The sequence below is a fragment of the Lepus europaeus genome, chromosome 9 (genome assembly GCF_033115175.1).
Source record: "Lepus europaeus isolate LE1 chromosome 9, mLepTim1.pri, whole genome shotgun sequence".
Taxonomy (NCBI): Eukaryota; Metazoa; Chordata; class Mammalia; order Lagomorpha; family Leporidae; genus Lepus; species Lepus europaeus.
In genome coordinates, this window is record NC_084835.1 from 84860990 (window position 1) to 84878662 (window position 17673).

Below are 17673 nucleotides of genomic sequence, written 5' to 3' on the forward strand. Positions count from 1 at the left end.
TTAGTGTTTTTCTACAATTAAGCAAAATCAGAAGGATCTTGGGAAGAGAAAACTTTCTCTTGCCAGTTTTGTGTTAACGGGATCCTTTGCTGTAGACGCCGCCTCTGCCAGGTTGTCCGCGCACACGTGCTCACTGGACACTCTGATGCCCCAACTTTCCAGGGGGTTGAGCATGCTCGCTAAACTGACAAGCTAAGGGTGCTTTAATTTCATCCTTTGGAAATGTCTGAGAAGCCAGCAGAGGAAAGAGAAAGGAAAGAGCTGAGCTGATGGCAGAGAATTAGCCCCACATCGCAGACTGAGGGGAGAGAGGGCAGCATCCACAGAGCCTCTTGCCTGTGCCGATCTGCCGGGCTTGGGACTGGTGACTGGTTAGCGGTGCTCGGGGAGGGGAACGTGTTAGGCACGTGGAGAGCTGCAGGAGATGGTGCAGACTTCCAGGATACACCTGGCTTGGCTCCAGTTGCTTACCCATGCATGTTCTGTCCCACCCATACCCACCTAAGCCTCGCTCCTCATGTTGGTCAGCACCTCCAGACCAGATGGAAGAATCTGGCTGGAAAGGGCAGCCTTTGAGGACATCCCTGTGGCCGATGGGCTGCATTGCACCAGACTGTTACTCAGGTACGTGGCTGCTTCTCTTGGGAGTCTCTGACTATGCAGGCTGACGCTCCCTTCTCCCTTCGTTAGAGACTAGTTAAATGATGGCAGACAACAAATGCGCATAGTAAATGCCAGAGCCTACTCTTCACAGTACCCAGCTGTTCTTTAGCCTGGGTCTGCATGCTCTTTGTTTTCTGATGTCAGCCTTGGAGACTGAAGAGTGGCTTAGGTTCTGTCAGTTTAGCTCCCTTGCGACTGCTTCCTGTGGCTTTTAGTTGGCTGTTGGGCTCCTCACCTGGGCTCCCACCCAGCACTGCACTGACACCCCGCGGCAGTCTCCTCCCGTCAGCCTAGGAAGCTGGCAGTATATATAGATGGAACTCCACATTTTCATTTGGGAAGAAAGTGGCTCGTATTCCATGTCTGAATGGGCATGGTGGGAGTCCGTTGCCCAGGGAGAAGGACCACAGTTTTGACAAACACACAGTTTAACATAGATTTTTGAGTTATATGTGTTGAAATATCCCAGTGTCTAAGTCCAATCCCCTGAAGATGGAAAGTTCTTGTTAAATTTAATAACACTTAATTGACACATAAAAAATTGTACATAAGGCTTACAGTGTGATGGTTTGATATATGCCTGTTGTGCAATAATTACCACAGTCTGATTAATGAATATATCTATCACTACTCATAGTTACGATTTACGTGCGCACACGCGCGTGTGTGTGTGTGTGTGTGGTTACCGTGTTTTTTTGTTCTTTTTTTTTTTTTTTTAATAACGGAAACTGTGATGGAAATGGGCCTGCTTGGAGGAGTCTGGATGTCACGGGCTCAGTGGTAGGCCCTGGGGATGTATGAAATGGGCCAAGGTTGTGTTCATTGCCCCAGCCCCTCCTTTTGTTTTGGGTCTTTGCATTCCTTCCTGGGGTTTCTTCTGCTTTTCTTTTATCCATACCTGCTTTCGAGAAAAGCTCTGAAAGCAGCTATGAAGGTAGAAGAGGTGTTTGGGAAATACCTTTTCCTCAGGGTCTGGCTTCTTTACAGGAGGCTGAATTGTCTATTTGACTAAGACAAAAAGAGATGAAGTTCAAACTGTGGCCATCAGGTGCCTGTACAGCCTGCACGGATGGCAGGTGCAGAAGAGCCTTGGGGGCTGCAACAAATGCCCTCCCCAAGACTCTGCGTGCCTAGAGGCCAGGCCTGCCGGGAGATACTTCCTTGCCCTCTGCAAGTCTTAGGCCAGCCTAGGTGCCAGCAGGGGTGGGTTGGACAAACCAAAGATTCTGGCTGTGGGCGTGTATGCTGCAGTTCAGAATCCCTGGGCTCTGAAGGAAGTGACTGTAAGCGTAGTGGGTTGTCCTGTGTCTTTCTCTCTTTCCTAACCATTGCTCCCTCTCTCCCACGTCTCTTTTCTTCCCCCTTCCCTTCCCTGCTGGGGCAGCAGCGAGGCCAGCCCTGCCACTGAGCACAGCCCTCCTGGAAGGGACGCTGCTCCCCAGAGCTCTGCTGCCTCAGCTGCCTCCAGTGCTGCTTTGCAGGGCAGGCGGCTCCCCGGGGCCACCATGGCGGGGAGCCCCCGGTGTAGCGGGGCCTCTGTGCCTGAGGCCGCCCGGCCTGCCCTCCTGTCGCCCCCCAGCCCCGCCTCAGCCCCTCGGCCCCCGTCCTCCACACCTGGCTCCCTAAAGGCGTCCCCGACTGTAGAGAGGCTGCCCTACGTGCCGCACAGCCCCTTCCACCTTTTCTCCTATGACTTTGAGGAGTCTCCCGTGCTCACCAAGGAAAAGGACGCAGAGTCGCAGAAGGAGAACAGGTAGATGGGCTCAGTGGGCAAGAACGCAGCCTTCTAACTGCACCCCGTGGCTTGGCTTTTGCTCTGTGTGCGTGTGCATGTATGTGTGTGTGGATTTCCATCAGAGCAGAGAGCAGCTGGAGCAGGGACTAACTCTTCACTGTTCACTAACTGGTGACCAGTATTTAGATGAGTCGCAGAAAACTGCCTTCTGTTTGAATTAAAGGGACCTTGCGCTATAGCAGTTACTAATGTGGATATGTAGACATCAGGTTTTAAACATATATGGTGTGTCAAAATCACTGCCTGTTGAACCCACTCATCTTGGGTGTGGGGGGAAGCTTTTTTAACCTACGGAACACAGCAAAGTGCTCTTCCACCTTGCTGTGCGCCAGTGGAATTCTCCTTCCTTTAACACCACTTCCTCCGATTCTGTCCCTTTGATCGCATATTGTGAGCCTCACAAGTTCCGGTCTCTCTCTCCGAATAGGTGGGTGTCTTCCATTCGTTTTCCTTCCCTGGTCCGCAGCTTTGTTTTGTACTCTAACACGTGCGTCGTTCTTTTCAAAGATTTCTCCCAGATTGCCTGAGCTGACGCACGGTTGCGTCGTCCATCACTTCCTGGGGATCTGATGCCGTGACGTTACTTAACGTGGACACTTAAAGCATTCTTAAAAAGCTTGGAGATGGGACAGAGGGAGGTGTGCATGTCAGGCCTCGGCAGGGAACGCTGAGCAGGTGCCTTCCTGCCTGCCTGTGTGATGGCTCTTGACCATGGCCTGACTTAGAAGCCCTCTGCTGGGGCAGGAAGTGGGCAGCTGGTAGTCTGAAATTGGTCATTGAGCATTCTGACGGCTCTCTCAGCTTCGAGTAATCATAATAGTAGCTGAGGAACAGCTCCTAAAGACTTTGAGAAAAGTTTCAAAATTATGTTTAAATGACATGATGGAAAGAAAGCAAACAGAATGTGTTTTTCTGTCCTTTGGTTTTTCTGATATTAAGCAATTAATTCCAGTGCCTCAAAGCCTGTCCCGCTTTGCTTCTCCATTTCAGCCAAACTAACTGAATCATGCAATTTGCTGTTCAGCATTTTTATTTGGTTGGGGGAAGTTGTGTTTTATTTTTAATGGCTCTCGTTAAGTCATAAATTTCAAGGGTTGTGAAGGATGTGATTTGTCTCTTGTGTATGGGCGCCCATTTGGTTTTGTCAAAGCCTCGGGGCTTCGGGTTTTGCTGATTGAATTTCAGAAAATGCCTACGTGGACCTCATTGGCAAAGCCAGTGCTCAGACAAATGACACTTCATTTCTGTCAGAAGAAGGGTCGGACTTGATGTTTCAGTTCACATAGGCAGGCCTGGATGTGGCCAGGGGACATCCATGTCTCCGGGGTCCGCCTGGCGGGTAGGTGGGTGGGTAGGCAGATCAGGCCTGGGGCTGGTTCCTGAGTTGGTCCGTGGGTAACTGAAATGCAGCTTCCTCCCTCCCTGATGTTTCTTCAGCAATGTCCTGGGAGTGAGGCTTCCCCAGTTAACTCCTTTGCTTGGCCCCCTGGCAGTCTCGGAGCTCAAGGCAGAGCCTTCAATCACCCCAGCCTATCCAGCCATATTTTATGTTTGCTAAAAACAGAAAGCAGTTCCAGAAGGAGAGGCAGAAGGGAGACCTGGGAAGACCCCCAGAGCAGCCCTGGCTGATCCATCGTAAGAAGCAGATAGAGAAGCTGAGAACCTGAAGATGCCGTTCCTCCTGGGGCCCGAGTGCCTTTGTGTTTCTCAGGAGCTGGGAAGTGAGTCTACCCCTCGGAGGTACAGGCGCTCTGCAGGCCTCATCCAGGTCTTAAGTTCCGGGTTGTTGGTTCATACCATTTTTACCGAGGGAAGCCAACGTGACTTGTGTACCTCCCAAGAACGATGTGAGGCCGTTAGGTGCTGGAACAAGAACGTCTTAGCAGCCTCATCTCTCAGTGGGGCGTTAGCCTTGGAGGGTGGTCCTGGACTCTGTGCTGAAAGTCAGCCTCTGGCGGCGGGGTCCTGATCCATGCATCCTGCCACTTGGGGTCCAGGCTTCGTGACTATTGAGAGTGCTGCAGGCTGGGAGCTGTAGAAGCAGATGAGCATAGGTCCAAACATTCATGGAGGCCGGCGCCGCGGCTCAATAGGCTAATCCTCCGCCTGTGGTGCCGGCACACTGGGTTCTAGTCCCGGTCAAGGTGCCAGATTCTGTCCCGGTTGCCCCTCTTCCAGGCCAGCTCTCTGCTATGGCCCGGGAGTGCAATGGAGGATGGCCCAAGTGCTTGGGCCCTGCATCCGCATGGGAGACTAGGAGAAGCACCTGGCTCCTGGCTTCGGATCAGCGCGGTATGCTGGCCGCGGCGGCCATTGGAGGGTGAACCAATGTCAAAGGAAGACCTTTCCCTCTGTCTGTCTCTCTCACTGTCCACTCTGCCTGTCAAAAAAAAAAAAAAAAAAATTCATGGAAAAAGGAATTAAAGGATAAGTTGATTTGGGGGGACAATTTTTGAAATCCATGCACAGTTTTTTTCATAATATGTGTTTCTCATGAACTTTTTGAAGATCCCTTGTGTGCATGGATTTCAGAATTTTTTATATCAAAATAACCTTTTTATTTTATTCTCCATGAACCATTTGAAGTATGCACATCTAAATGGCCCGGTTGAATATTCATCTGAGTTGCACAAAAACAGCCATGAGTATTTGAGGACTGACTTGGATTGAATAAAGTTTACAGGGTTTTTTTTTTTTTTAGATGTTTGACAAGAATTTTAATACCTTATAAAAACTATGTGTACCTATTGAATTTTCAGATACTCGCTTCCTGTGGTTTCCACAGATTTGACTACTTAGTGGTTGACTGTAATCGAAAGGGCTGTAGTAGAGACCAACCTGTTAGTCATAAAATAACAAAGAAAAAAAAAAAACACAATGCTCCCTCTACCATCCAAAAAGTGCTGACCAGCAAATTGCATGATCCAGTTAGTTTGGCTGAAATTGAGAAGCAAGATTGGGCAACTGTGAGGCATTGGAATTAATTGCTTAGATATTAGAAAAACCAAAGGACAGAAAAACACATTCTGCTTGTTTTATTTTGGTAAAGTCCTTTAAACGTAATTTTAGCAAAGCGATCCTGTTCAGACACAGTGCGGGCTGGCTGCTGTGGTGGGAGGGGGTGGCTTCAGCTGCAGTGCTGGGAGGACAGGCTGTGTCCAGGGTGCTAAGGAGGGCGGCTCTGGAGCGTGCCCCAGGCGGGCAGCATCCGGGCCTTGTCCTGACCGGCCTGGGGTGTCATGGCGGCTCCCCCGCCCTACCTCGGCACAGAGCTCGCTGCCCTGTTCTCTCCCTCTCTGTTCCTTAGCTCTCTTTCCCTCCCTTCTCTTCTTCCTTCTCCCTGTATTTTCTCTGCCTTCTCTCTGGCTTGTGGCTCCCAGGCTCCTCTTGGAAAATCAAACCATCCCTCACCTGAAGAAGCAATGATCTTGTTGGACTGGTAGAATTTAGGGTTTTTAAAGGAGAAAATCAGGGCCCGGAGACCAGTCCCTTGGAGGTGGTGTCTCACAGAGAAGGACCGGAGATGAAGAGTCTCCCTTAGCCTGGCTGAGCGCCCGGGGCTGAGCGCTTGCCTTACTCATGACACCACACTCACAAATAAGGGAAGAGCTCAGCTGAGCTGCCTATAGTCCACAGTACAGAATGGATTTGGGGACTGTAAATACGTTATTTTCTGTTATAATTCATGTATTATTGAAGACTGAAATCCTAACTCTGTATTCCACTTTTAAAAACAGATGGCTTATCTTTCATGTTTTTTTATATACAATTTTTGAATTTTGAGAATATTTTTGCACAGTTGTGATCAAACTGTTATATCCACTTAGCCTGTGTGGTGACATTTTCTATGTTGTCACTTATAGAATTGGGAATCAGGATGGTGCCGTGGCTCACTAGGCTAATCCTCCACTTTGCGGCGCCAGCACACCAGGTTCTAGTCCCAGTCGGGGTGCCGGATTCTGTCCCGGTTGCCCCTCTTCCAGGCCAGCTCTCTGCTGTGGCCCGGGAGTGCAGTGGAGGATGGCCCAAGTGCTTGGGCCCTGGGCCCGCATGGGAGACCAGGAGAAGCACCTGGCTCCTGGCTTTGGATCAGCGTGGTGCGCCGGCTGCAGCACGGCTGCCATTGGAGGGTGAACCAACGGCAAAGGAAGACCTTTCTCTCTGTCTCTCTCTCTGTCCACTCTGCCTGTCAAAAAAAAAAAAAAATCATTTTGAAGGATTTCATAATATTTTTTTTTTTGACAGGCAGAGTGGACAGTGAGAGAGAGAGAAAGGTCTTCCTTTTCCGTTGGCTCACCCCCCAGTGGCCACTCCGGCAGCACACTGCAGCCAGCGCACCGCGCTGAAGCGAAGCCAGGAGCCAGGTGCTTTTCCTGGCCTCCCATGCTGGTGCAGGGCCCAAGGACTTGGGCCATCCTCCACTGCACTCCTGGGCCACAGCAGAGAGCTGGACAGGAAGAGGAGCGACTGGGACAGAATCCGGCGCCCGGACCGGGACTAGAACCTGGGGTGCCTGCGCCACAGGTGGAGGATTAGCCTATTGAGCCGCAGTGCTGGCCTTCATAATATTTCATTGATGAATAACGTGTCACACTTCCTTAGCAGGCCCTGCAGTGTTGCACTTGACTGGGTAGTTTCCAGCTTTTCGTTACCATCTAGCTAATGCTACAAGTCTTGGTGCAAGACATTTCCGTATATACATAACCATAACCTTACGGTAGCGGCCCAGAAGTAGGACTGCCCTGTCCAGTGAGTGATATCTATGTTTTGAAGTCGTGTTCTTTTCCAGAAGGGTTAGTGCCAATGTCTCTTGCTGGGAGTGTGGACTGGATTCCTCCCAGGTAAGGAAGCCTGTGCACATGTCCCATCGTGACCCTGGTGGGCCCTCACATCCAGCACTGCGCGCCTGGCCAGTGTAGGCCGAGGAGTCGGCTCTGCCCTGTGTCCGGGGAGACCGAGGGGCGGAGCTCCTTGCATCTTGTTTCTAACACGCTATGGGTGTCTGCCTGATGATTTGTTTCCTGGGCATGCTGTAGGTGATGATAGCTGAATACCAACTGCTGAAGGCCAGCTGTTCTGAAAAAGCTGAAAGAAAACGCTAGAATTTTATACCTCCTGAGGTGTGGCCTGTCAGAGGGGAGGGACAAGTGACCAGAGCATATGTTACACTGGTGGCTGTGATTTTGGCTCAGGGGGATGAAAACGGGAATACACACTTCAGAGCCGTGGGCATCCGGAGGGTGTGGGGCAGTCTCTCCTTCATCCCGAGGCAGAGGATGGGATCAGATTTAATCAATGAAATGGATTAGAAAATGCCTGAAGCAGAAACCTTCCCAAGGTACTTCTTTAGTCAAACCTGGGGTGTTTTCTAGACTTATCATGGCATGAATGTTAGTTCTGCTGTGAGAGGGGAGAAAAATCTTTGCGGCTCAAATGAAAATAATTGGATTCTTTATTTATGTCAGCAAATAGTTATGACACAGACTTTAAGAGACAAGAATTGTGAGGTGTTTAGTGAAACTCTGTTATATAAATTCTGCTGCCTACTGGTTTTGGACGTTTGGAAACTTGATGGGAATCGATTGGAAGAAGGCAGTTAGTAAGTCTCTTTAGGTTAGAATCAGCACGGACAGATCTGCGTTTCTTACACAAATTAGGATGATTCCATCTACTGACTTGTCATCTTTTCTCCACCCCTCCCCCACCCCAACCCACACCTGTGCACTTTTTAGATATGCCAACTTTGGCAACAGCACTTACCACTCGGCAAGACCCCCCGCTGGGCCTGGGGGACCCACCACCACCACATCATCTCTCTCGCCACCTCAGGAGGCCAGGTCGTCAGAAAGGTGAGCTTTGTGAGCACGCTGATGGCTCCACTGTCCCCAGGAGGAGGGAATTGGGTTAAAGGAGAAGTACAAGTAAAAGACATACTCTGAAGTATTTTCCCTTACAGAACGTAGTCTACAGGCAAGAATATTTTCCATTTCACACTATGTACTGAGTAAATATCTTATCAGACATGAGATTTTATTGGTAGTATTGTCTCAGCCCTCTCTGTACTTACCAGAAGGAGCATAAAAATTTCTTCTGAAATATTTAAGTGTGCATGTTTGATTCACCTCTTAAGAACAACTCAAGATGTTATGTAAGCTCTGCAATTTGTCTTATATCCATCAGTTTCACCTTTGAATGACTGAATCCATGTAAATCAGAAGGTAAGCAGGCCCATTAAGGTGTGTGTAATTAATCTCGGACCTACCAAAAGAGACAGTGATTATATGGGTACATGGGAGGAATTTGACTTGGCAAGAGTATTAGACCACCAGAAATTAACTGATGATTGCTCCTGGAAGCCAGTGATTGCACAAGGATGTGTTTACAAGAGAAAGGTAAGACCTGTCATTTTAGAACAATTAAGAACAAGTTGCCCTTACATGGCAGGAGTGCTGAGTTGGAGACGACTGGTCAGGGTTCCAACCCACTCACTTGGAAGTTATTTAATCCCTGAGGGCAAAATGCTAGCTGTGCCAGGCCTTACCCTAAAGGGTGGTTTTGTTGAGCAAGTGAAAAAGTCTGCATGAGGGGGTTGTGTGGAGCTAAGCGTGTGTATCTCCTGTTGGGGGTGCAGCATAGGGGAGGCTGGTGCATAGCTTTTGGTCGTTCGTGGTTCACAAGGAACAGAGACTGAAGCCACTCAGAAAGATTATCATGGTTTTAAAACAAGTGACCTGTTTGCCATGTTCTGATCCTCTTGGGTGTATTCTAATGTATATGTTGCTGACCACTTCTGGTGATTGGAGGTTTGATCAGGTTGTGGAGCAGGCAAGACTTCAACCCCAGGAAGAAGAGGTGTACAGTGAGGTTTGCCTAGCCAGTGTCACTGTTGAAGTCTAAGGTGGTATCAGGCTCCCTGAGACAAATGCTCGGGCTGAGTTAGGTCTCAGTGGCAAGCTGATTACTCTAAAGAATTCTTACCCATCCGTAGCTCTGTCATTTACCGTAGTGTATATCCTTTTGGGATCAGCCCAGATTATCCATAGTTCTGGGTGAGGTCACCATAGAGATGACCCTTGCTATATTGGAGTCTGACTGATTGGATGTCACACATCTTGCACCTGCCAGGCTGTCAGATGCTACAGGGCTTGAGCCAGGCTCCATTCATTCTGTGTCCCCCATGATACCTGGGGCATGGCTACAGGAGAGCCGCATGGATCGTGGATGAAGGAGCAAGTGAGTTAGCCACCCATTGGTTGGAAGCACGTTGGAGGTTCATGAAGCTGGGAAATTAAAAGGATAGGGGAGTGGCCCATGGGTTTACCGAAGCCCTAGGCTTTGGGGGTGGGAGAGTGCGGCTCCTCTTGGGTTCTGGAGGGGAAGCCCCAGCCGTGGTCACCTTCCCAATTCCCAGAAGCCAAGTCCAGGTTTGAGCTGGGAAGTCCAGGATCCAGGCTCCCGAAGGACCCCCGGCTCCTGTCCTTCCTGGTTTGTACTTCCTGACTTGCTCCTCGGGCACTTAAGTCAGGAAGGGTGGGGCTGGTTCCTGGAGGACCTGGAAGATCAGAGTAGGGATTAGACTATTCTGTGACCAGGGGAATTGTTCCGATTTGGAAGCAGGAGGTCAGAGGCTCTGATTTGTCATCAGCGTAGAGCGGACGGGTAGGGCCAGACTGCAGGAACAGGGGCTGCTGGCCACAGTGCTTGGGTGGACATGGCTGGAGGCTGGGAGCAGGGAAGCAGTGAGAGTCCAGACCTGCACAAGTGTGTGGATGGCAAAAACTAGGAACTCAGGAGAAGAAGAAAATCAGATCAGGGGTTCAACCTAGGGTATGCAATGTCTGCTGAACCTGTGTGGCACCCAGGGACATCCTTGGGAGGCCCTAGGGAGGTGTGGGCTAAGTGGTTGTAGGTTTGAAGGAGGCACTGGGATTAAATCACTATTAGGGAGCCTTTGCACTGAGACCCAGCAGGCCATTACCCCAGCAATGGAGTAAGACACACGTCTTCCAAGTTCACATTCTCTTTACAGCATACTCTGGCCAAAGGAGCTTGGTTACTTTTGCCACCTACCAGGTCCACAGGCAGTATTGTCGCCTCAAATAGTTCACTCCTCCCTTTATATTTGCATGTCCTTTCAACTCTCACCATGTGCAGCTTTGGAAAACCACATGACGACTCTCTCAGAATACTGGATGTGCAGTTTTGTATAACACCAGGAAGTCGGGGGCCTGGCTGCATTTCCACTTCTTACTCTCACCTGAAAGCTTGTGTTTTGTGATTGGAAAAAAAAAAAAGTTCTCTGATTCCAAGTCATGTTCATGTACCTTGCCTGAGAGTATTTTGTCAGTTGCACTTAAGGATTTATCATTTGCATTTTTAAAAGGTGTTTTTATTTTTTAATTTGAAAGAGTCATAGAGACAAAGAGAGAGATCTTAGATCCATCTGCTGGTTTACTCCCCAAATGACCACAACAGCTGGTGCTGAGCCAGGCCAAAGCCAGGGGCCAGTAATTCCATCTGGAACTCCCACATGGGTGGCAGGGGCTCACCCAGTTAGACTAACATCCACTGTCTTTCCAGGCACATTAGCAGGAAGCTTGATCAGAAGCAGAGCAGCCGAGACTCGATCCACCATTCCATATGGGATGCAGGTGTCGCCAGCTTCGGCTTAACTCCCGCACCACAGCGCCATCCTCTCTCTATTTTTGACACCCAGATGCTTTGGGTGTCACTCAGAATCTGATCTCACACATAAGCCTTTTCTGCCCTGTGGATGAGGCATTTGGTTGTGTTTACTTAGGTGAATACTTCAGTGGAGTTAGTAAGACAGACCGTTGCACATAACCTTGTATTATTATGCAGCAGCAAGCCTCCTTCTCCTAAGGCAGGATATCGAGCTGTCACGGAGCATGGTTGCATCTGACAGTGAGAACCCACGTCTTCTGTCAGTGCACTTCTAGCCAGCAAACATTGCGCCAGGAGCCGGCACAGTCCTGGGAGGCTCTAGAACTCCTCTGCTTCAACTGGGAAGCACCACTCCCTTCTGGGAAGTCCTAGGAGAGTCAGGCCAACTCGAACACCCCTGCAGGCATCTCACCCCGCTTTGCAAAAGCAGTTGGGCATCAACATGAGCTTAGAGTTTTCCAATTTCCCCCAAACAAATGAATGTGTTGGGGATTCATAAAACTTGGGTTGATGAAAGGACCTACAAAGGAAGAACTGAAAAGAACAGCACCCCCAATTAAGTCAGGGCAAAGGTATTAAAACGAGTCCACCTTTCTGTCTCCCATTACAGCTGCATCTGAAGAGCTCTCTTTTAGAAAAAGTGTCGCCTTAATTTTCATGAAATTGGAACTTGAGTTGTGCCAAAACCAAACAAGGAAATGTGAGCTATTTTGCAGAGGCCCTCAGGGATACACAAGGCAACTATTGAATGAAAGCAGACCTTAAAAACAAACAAACAAACAAAAAAAAAACAAAAAAACTTCAATTTTGAAAATGTACTTTCTGAGCAGAGAAGTTCTAAATATTTTGTTTTTGAGAGAAAACAAAATTACAGGCATCTCTGAACCATGCCTGTGCCAGTGTTCAAATGAAACAAACAAGCAAACAATAACCACACCACAAGCAAACGCACGCCCCAGCCCTGGGACCCGCAGGCCTCGGTCTTCTCCTTGCTTGCCGTGATGTCTCCACCTTGTGGGCCTTTTCAGAAATGGCAGCTGGAGGCTCCTTGGTGTTCAGATTTTTAGCTACTTCGGTGCCTAGGGCTGTGGAAGGGCCTGGAGGCCCGGGAGCCTTTGCAGGGAGTGCACCGAGACGGGAGCCTGTCCTGCAGCGTGAGTGCTCCCTGGCAGGGTGTAGGAGAAAGCGCATGCTCCGATATTCAGCACCAGTGAGACCTTGCATGTGGGCGTGCTCAGCTGTAGCCTGGAGCATCAGTGTGCCCCTGAAGCACTGCTGCTGCTCTCTGTCCTCCAACAGTTGTGCCCTGCTTTTCTACACCTGCCTATTTTTACAGGTTCGTGTCCAGAAGAGTTTGCGAATGACCTATCCTAGCAGTGTTTCCTAGTTCCTGGGGTATTATACGGCCAGATAGAAGGAATGATTTCCCCTGGTAGAGTAGTACTGGAAAATATGGAATGAAGAAAGAATGCACTTTTACGGGTGTGTGTGTGTGTGTGCTAAGACTTGAGATCCACTCTCCTAAAGTGTCCGAGTGCTTGATGCTTTCTTGTTAATTATAAGCACTCTTGTCTGGCAGGTCTCTGGAGGTGGCTCACTGTGTAGCTGCAACCTATTGCTGTTGCACCGTAGTTCTTCATATTCTCCTTTTGCTGGTCCCTGGGTGACCACCGTCCTATTTTAGATGCCTGTATCAGAGGAATCCCGTAGTGTGTGTCCTGTGACTGGCTTGTCTCACTTAGCACAGTGTCCTCCCATGTCACTGTAAATGGTAGGCTTTCCTCCCTCCTAAGAGTGAGCTGCATCCCATTATACGTGTATACAGTTACACTGTATATTTGAGTTGTCCACTCATGTCTTAGGCATCTGTTTGAAAGGGTTTGTTGGGGGGAGAGAGAGAATAAACCGCAAAATGGTCATTAGTTATTTTCCTAGGTCACTGATTTTTTTACTTCATTTTGATATTTTTACCAATTTGTGTTTTATGAGTTAAATTTTTTAGTCTTTTCTGTCTTCTGGGTTTTGCTTTCCTGTTGGAGGCTTTTTCTTCCATAGTTTCTTCTAACTTCCATAGTTACATTTCTCACACGTGCATAGTTTGTCTGAAAATTGTTCTGGTGAATGGTGTGAAGCTGAGGTCCAACTTCAATACTGCCGTGACTCCCAACACCACGTAGCGAGTCCCCCATCCCTTCCCCATGGGTGTGTCCCCTGTCCGCAGCTCCGCAGGTCATGGCTGCTGGCTGCTCCCTTGGGAACACTGCCTATTGCCTGTGCTGCCAGCCTTCCCCAAGCGATGAAGGCTGGCAGTGCTCTCCTTTCTCCAAAGTTTCCTTTACATTTTCCTGAGTTGTCACTGGACTATGGCTGCATCACGTGGCACCTTGAAACGGTCCCGTTGTCAATTGTATTACCTGCCATTAGGTTGACAGAGCGGAGCAAAGAGCGTGGCAGTATTTTGGGAAGATGAGAACAAGCAGCTAGGATTAGCGGAGTGGGGTCCTGCCGTGCCTTCTTGCTTCTCTGTATTGAACCCCCACTTCCTGGGGCCCCTGGAAATTCTGCTTCTACGGTTGGTGTGTGGGCTCTTCCCAAGGCCTCAGTTTCTAGGCAATTCTTCCTGTTCTCAGTTACTGGGCTTTTCCAGTGCTTGCCTGCTGGGTCTGCCGGGCCTGCCTTTTGATGGTTGCCCCAGGTGTAACTTGTTGGTGCCTGTATCTTCCTCATCCTCATCACCTCCTCCAAGTGCCTTGTCTGTTCTGGGTGGATCTGAATGCTTCTCTCTCTTCGTTCTTGTCTGCTTTGGCTTTGATCATTTCTTGTCCTGACCTCACTGGTATCCGCGTGTGCCTTGAGGTTCTGCTTATCTGGTTTTTGACTCACTGCTGTCTGCAGATAACTGAGCTGGGTGCCAGCTATATTCTGTTGCTTGGTCTACATAATATTATTTTTAAAAGTATGTCAGTGGTATTGAGAGCCCCATTGTCCAATTAAAAACATTCACCTTTTAGTAAAAAAAAAAATTCAAATTAGTTGATCAAATTAAGTTTTTAGAAAAATCCAGATATCATTGGAAAATCAAATATAGTCTGTAAAATGGGATCAAAGACATTGCTTTTGTGCAGTGAGTGGCACCCAGTCCACAGTTGCCAACAAGAAACCAAGGTAGCATCATGGCCTGGGTCCTCTGCCTCAGTTTCTAGGCAACAGCCCTCCGCCCACCTGCCTGCTGTTAGCTCCTGTTACAAACAATAAGAGTTCCTGTAAGGCAAAATGTGATCCTAATCAACTGATTGTGTTACATCCAAAGTGCGCAAGAGGAGACACGCCAGTCCCATGGGTGGACCAAGTTTGCAGGAATAGGGTCTGGCTTCGGGGCAGTGGGGGCTGGGGCCCTGGGCTGTGTCACCCTTCTGCCCTGGTGGAGTACTCTGGGTCCTCAGCAGATGCCAGGCAGCCTTCCTCCCCCAGTAGGTTTGCATCTGACTCTCTCATCATTTCTGCTACTATCGGTTTAGTTCAAGATCTGCATGGTGCCTGCTCTGTCCATGACTGTGAGCCGTGTCCTGTATCCTTTCTGAAATCCAGGTGTGAGCAAGCGATGCTTCCTGCTCAGAAACCCTGAATGACTCCCCACTGCCTGTCCCTGGGCCCTGCCCCATTAACATCGCAGGTGGGCGTGCTCAGGTTTGGATTCTGCACACGCCTTGCAGCACCGTCACCAGTCGGTGGGCTTCATCCTCCCTGTACTTGAACCCATGGACCTTCTGCACTCTGCTGAGGCCCTGCCTCTGTATTTGCTCTGTTCTCCATCTTTAGGCATTCGTTTGCTGGTCCATTCCTCCTGATCCTCCACCCAGGGAGGTCACAAGCGTCCTGTCTAATTGCTCTGACTTGCCCAGGCAGAAGGAGCTGTGACATCCTCTTTTGCTCACATTGCCCCCCTGCACCTCCCAGCCCTGTGAAACATGTGTTCGTCCGCTTTGAAAGTGGGATCACATCCTCCAGTGGCCTGAGGCCTGCAAAGATGTGGGCTAAGCTGCTGCACCTTCCTGGCTTGGCTATTTTATTGAAAGATTTGGAGGAAACATCAAGTCAGCCGCCTCTGTGTGCACTTGGATTTTATAGATACAGCTCTGTTTCTCTAGGGTCGCTCTGTGCGAATCCCACGCTGTTGGTCTCATTCTCCGGAATGGGGCTGGGGGAGCCTTCCTGCCATTACTGCCCCTTCCCTCTCTTCAGAGTGTCAGCAGCCAGCTCCCTGCCTTGTTCCTGCACTGCCTCGCCCGTTACCATGGCAACAAAGGCCAGGGCAGTTTGTACACTCTCTCAATCTTGTGTTCTTCCTTTGGAAACTGAGACCAGAACAGGTTTTTGGTTCTTCTTCCCCCCCCCCCCCCCCCCGCCCCCGGCTTAGGTAACTTTCTTTCTCTTATTTAACAACCTTAAGTATTGTGCTGTAATTCCACTTGCAAGTGAGAACATTATGTATCATGCTTAAGAATTAGGTTGAGGTAGGAGGTGCAAAAATATTGGAGAGTCAGGCACTTGGCTAGGAAAGACCCCTGTGTCCCACATCAAGGTAGCTGGCGTTTGATACCCAGCTCTGTGTCCTGGCTGCAGCGTCCTGCTAATGCAGACCTGGGAAGCAGCAGGGGTGGCTCAGGTGTTTGGGTTCCTGCCACCCATAGAGGAGACCTGGATTGCATTCTGAGCTCCTGGATTTGTGGGCATCTGAAGCTCTGTGTGCTGTGTGCCACCCCTGCTTGTGCATCCTCTCTTGGTGGGACAGCCCCAGGTGGCCAGGTTCCCAGTTGTCACTGGCTGTGGTGTTTTTGCAGACATTGTACAAAGATCACAGAGCAAAGAGGTGTGTGTGTGCGCGCGTGCGTGTATGTGTGCATGTGTGTGTGCCCCTATTCACACATTTCATTCAGCAAACATTAAGTGCACATTGTGTGCCAACCCTGTCCCTGGCATGGGAACCGGACGCTGAGGGAAGCAGACCAAGTCCTTGACTTTATCAGGCTCACACATTAGTGACAGAAACCAAAGATAAGCAAACCATCTGCAGATAGAGGTCCCACTACAATAAATGCTGGAATGAAAACAAACCTCCCCAGAAGAGCATTCAGACGCCGGAGGCCCTCAAAATGAGGGCCTGGGGCTGATGCTGTCGTTGGGAGGCTCCTCTCTGGCCAGAGCTCTGGGAAACGGAGTCAGCCGGGCAAGACCAGGTGCACTTTACCAAGTGGCAGTCGATGGGAGGGGAAGCAGGGGACAAGGACGTGGAGTGAGTCCACATCCTTCTTCTAAGCACTGTGCCGCAGTTGTGCAAGAGCTGGGAGTGGGAGGCTCTCTGGGATCAACGTGGTGTCTAGAGCAGAGGCGCGTGTGCCCAGGAGGGGTGAGTTGACCTGGAACAGAGAGGCAGAGACTAGATGAGGAACAGGGAGCCCTGAGGCCATGGAACACAGACTTTGCTGGTGGCAGGCAGTGCTTCTGGAAGCTGCCAGGAGAGCAGTTGAGCTGAAACACAACAGGGGAGGACCTGGAGCCGTGACAGGCGAAGCCTGACCTCCTTTGGGCTGGAAGACGTATTTGGTCTTGGACAGAAGGGTGGAAAGTAAGAGGGAATGGGAGAATGGGCAAGAACTTCTGTGCGCCAAGGTCAGGGCCTGCAGAAGGGGCTGGCGGGCAGGCTGAAGTGTGACGACAGCTGGGGCCTGGAGGAATGGCTTCGTATGTCCTCGTGAGCCAGCGCAGTAATGTGAGACTCCACGTGGGTCGGTCTCCGCAGCGCGCCGCGTGGGCCCTGCCGTCCCTTCCCGTGGCCAGAAGCTCAGATCTGCCCCGGAGCAGCGTGGCTGTGACAGGCTGGAGACAGGAAGCCAGAGGGAGCCCTCAGCCGTGTCCTGCTGTTGGATGGCAGGTGTGTCCAGGACTGTAGCAGTGATGACGCCCGTTCCTTGCCGCCACCTCTGGGCCTTCCACCTTTCATTGTGAGAGCTGGGATGTGGCCCTGAAGCTGTGATCCAAGTTCACTACATTTCCCTGGTTCAGGGCAAGCTAGTTTCCTTCATAGCTGGTCATGACCTAGAGTTACCTCTTACCTCTCGATCTTTAGATGGAGTGACTCTCAGTTTCATAACTAGGTTGTGAAGACAGTCTCACCATTAACATCACTGAATTGCCATGGTCAAGTCTGATCCCCGTGTCTCCATGTTAAATGATCTACTTGTGAATTAAGTGATAATTTCAGATATCAGATTTTTTTGTGAACTTAGTTTGGCTTTTGTTACTATTTAACCAGAGATTTTAATTTATGTGGAAAGTTGGAAATGCTGAAAGTTTGTATCTTTCACAAATAGGATTTTATTTAACTCAGTAGTACCAAAGTTACAGTAAAAAAAGTTATACAACTTTTGCAGTGAAATTGACATGCAAAAAAACTAGACTTGTTTTGCCTGAGGTATACCGGTAAAACCATTACCACATTCAAAATAAGGTGCATGGGGCTGGCAGTGTGG

At 49.7% G+C, this 17673-nt stretch overlaps 1 protein-coding gene across 5 annotated transcripts in view; it reads left to right on the top strand.

Annotated features, from left to right (window-relative positions):
- Window positions 1-17673, top strand: part of FHOD3 (formin homology 2 domain containing 3) — a 484314-nt gene that overhangs the window by 353224 nt on the left and 113417 nt on the right. For 2 of the 5 annotated variants that reach the window (XM_062201570.1, XM_062201572.1), the window contains 2 exons: window positions 2048-2416; window positions 8191-8307. In XM_062201570.1, the coding sequence (XP_062057554.1) occupies window positions 2048-2416; window positions 8191-8307 (486 nt within the window). The remainder of the gene's footprint in view (window positions 1-2047; window positions 2417-8190; window positions 8308-17673) is intronic. The other 3 variants (XM_062201573.1, XM_062201574.1, XM_062201571.1) reach the window with 2 other exon arrangements.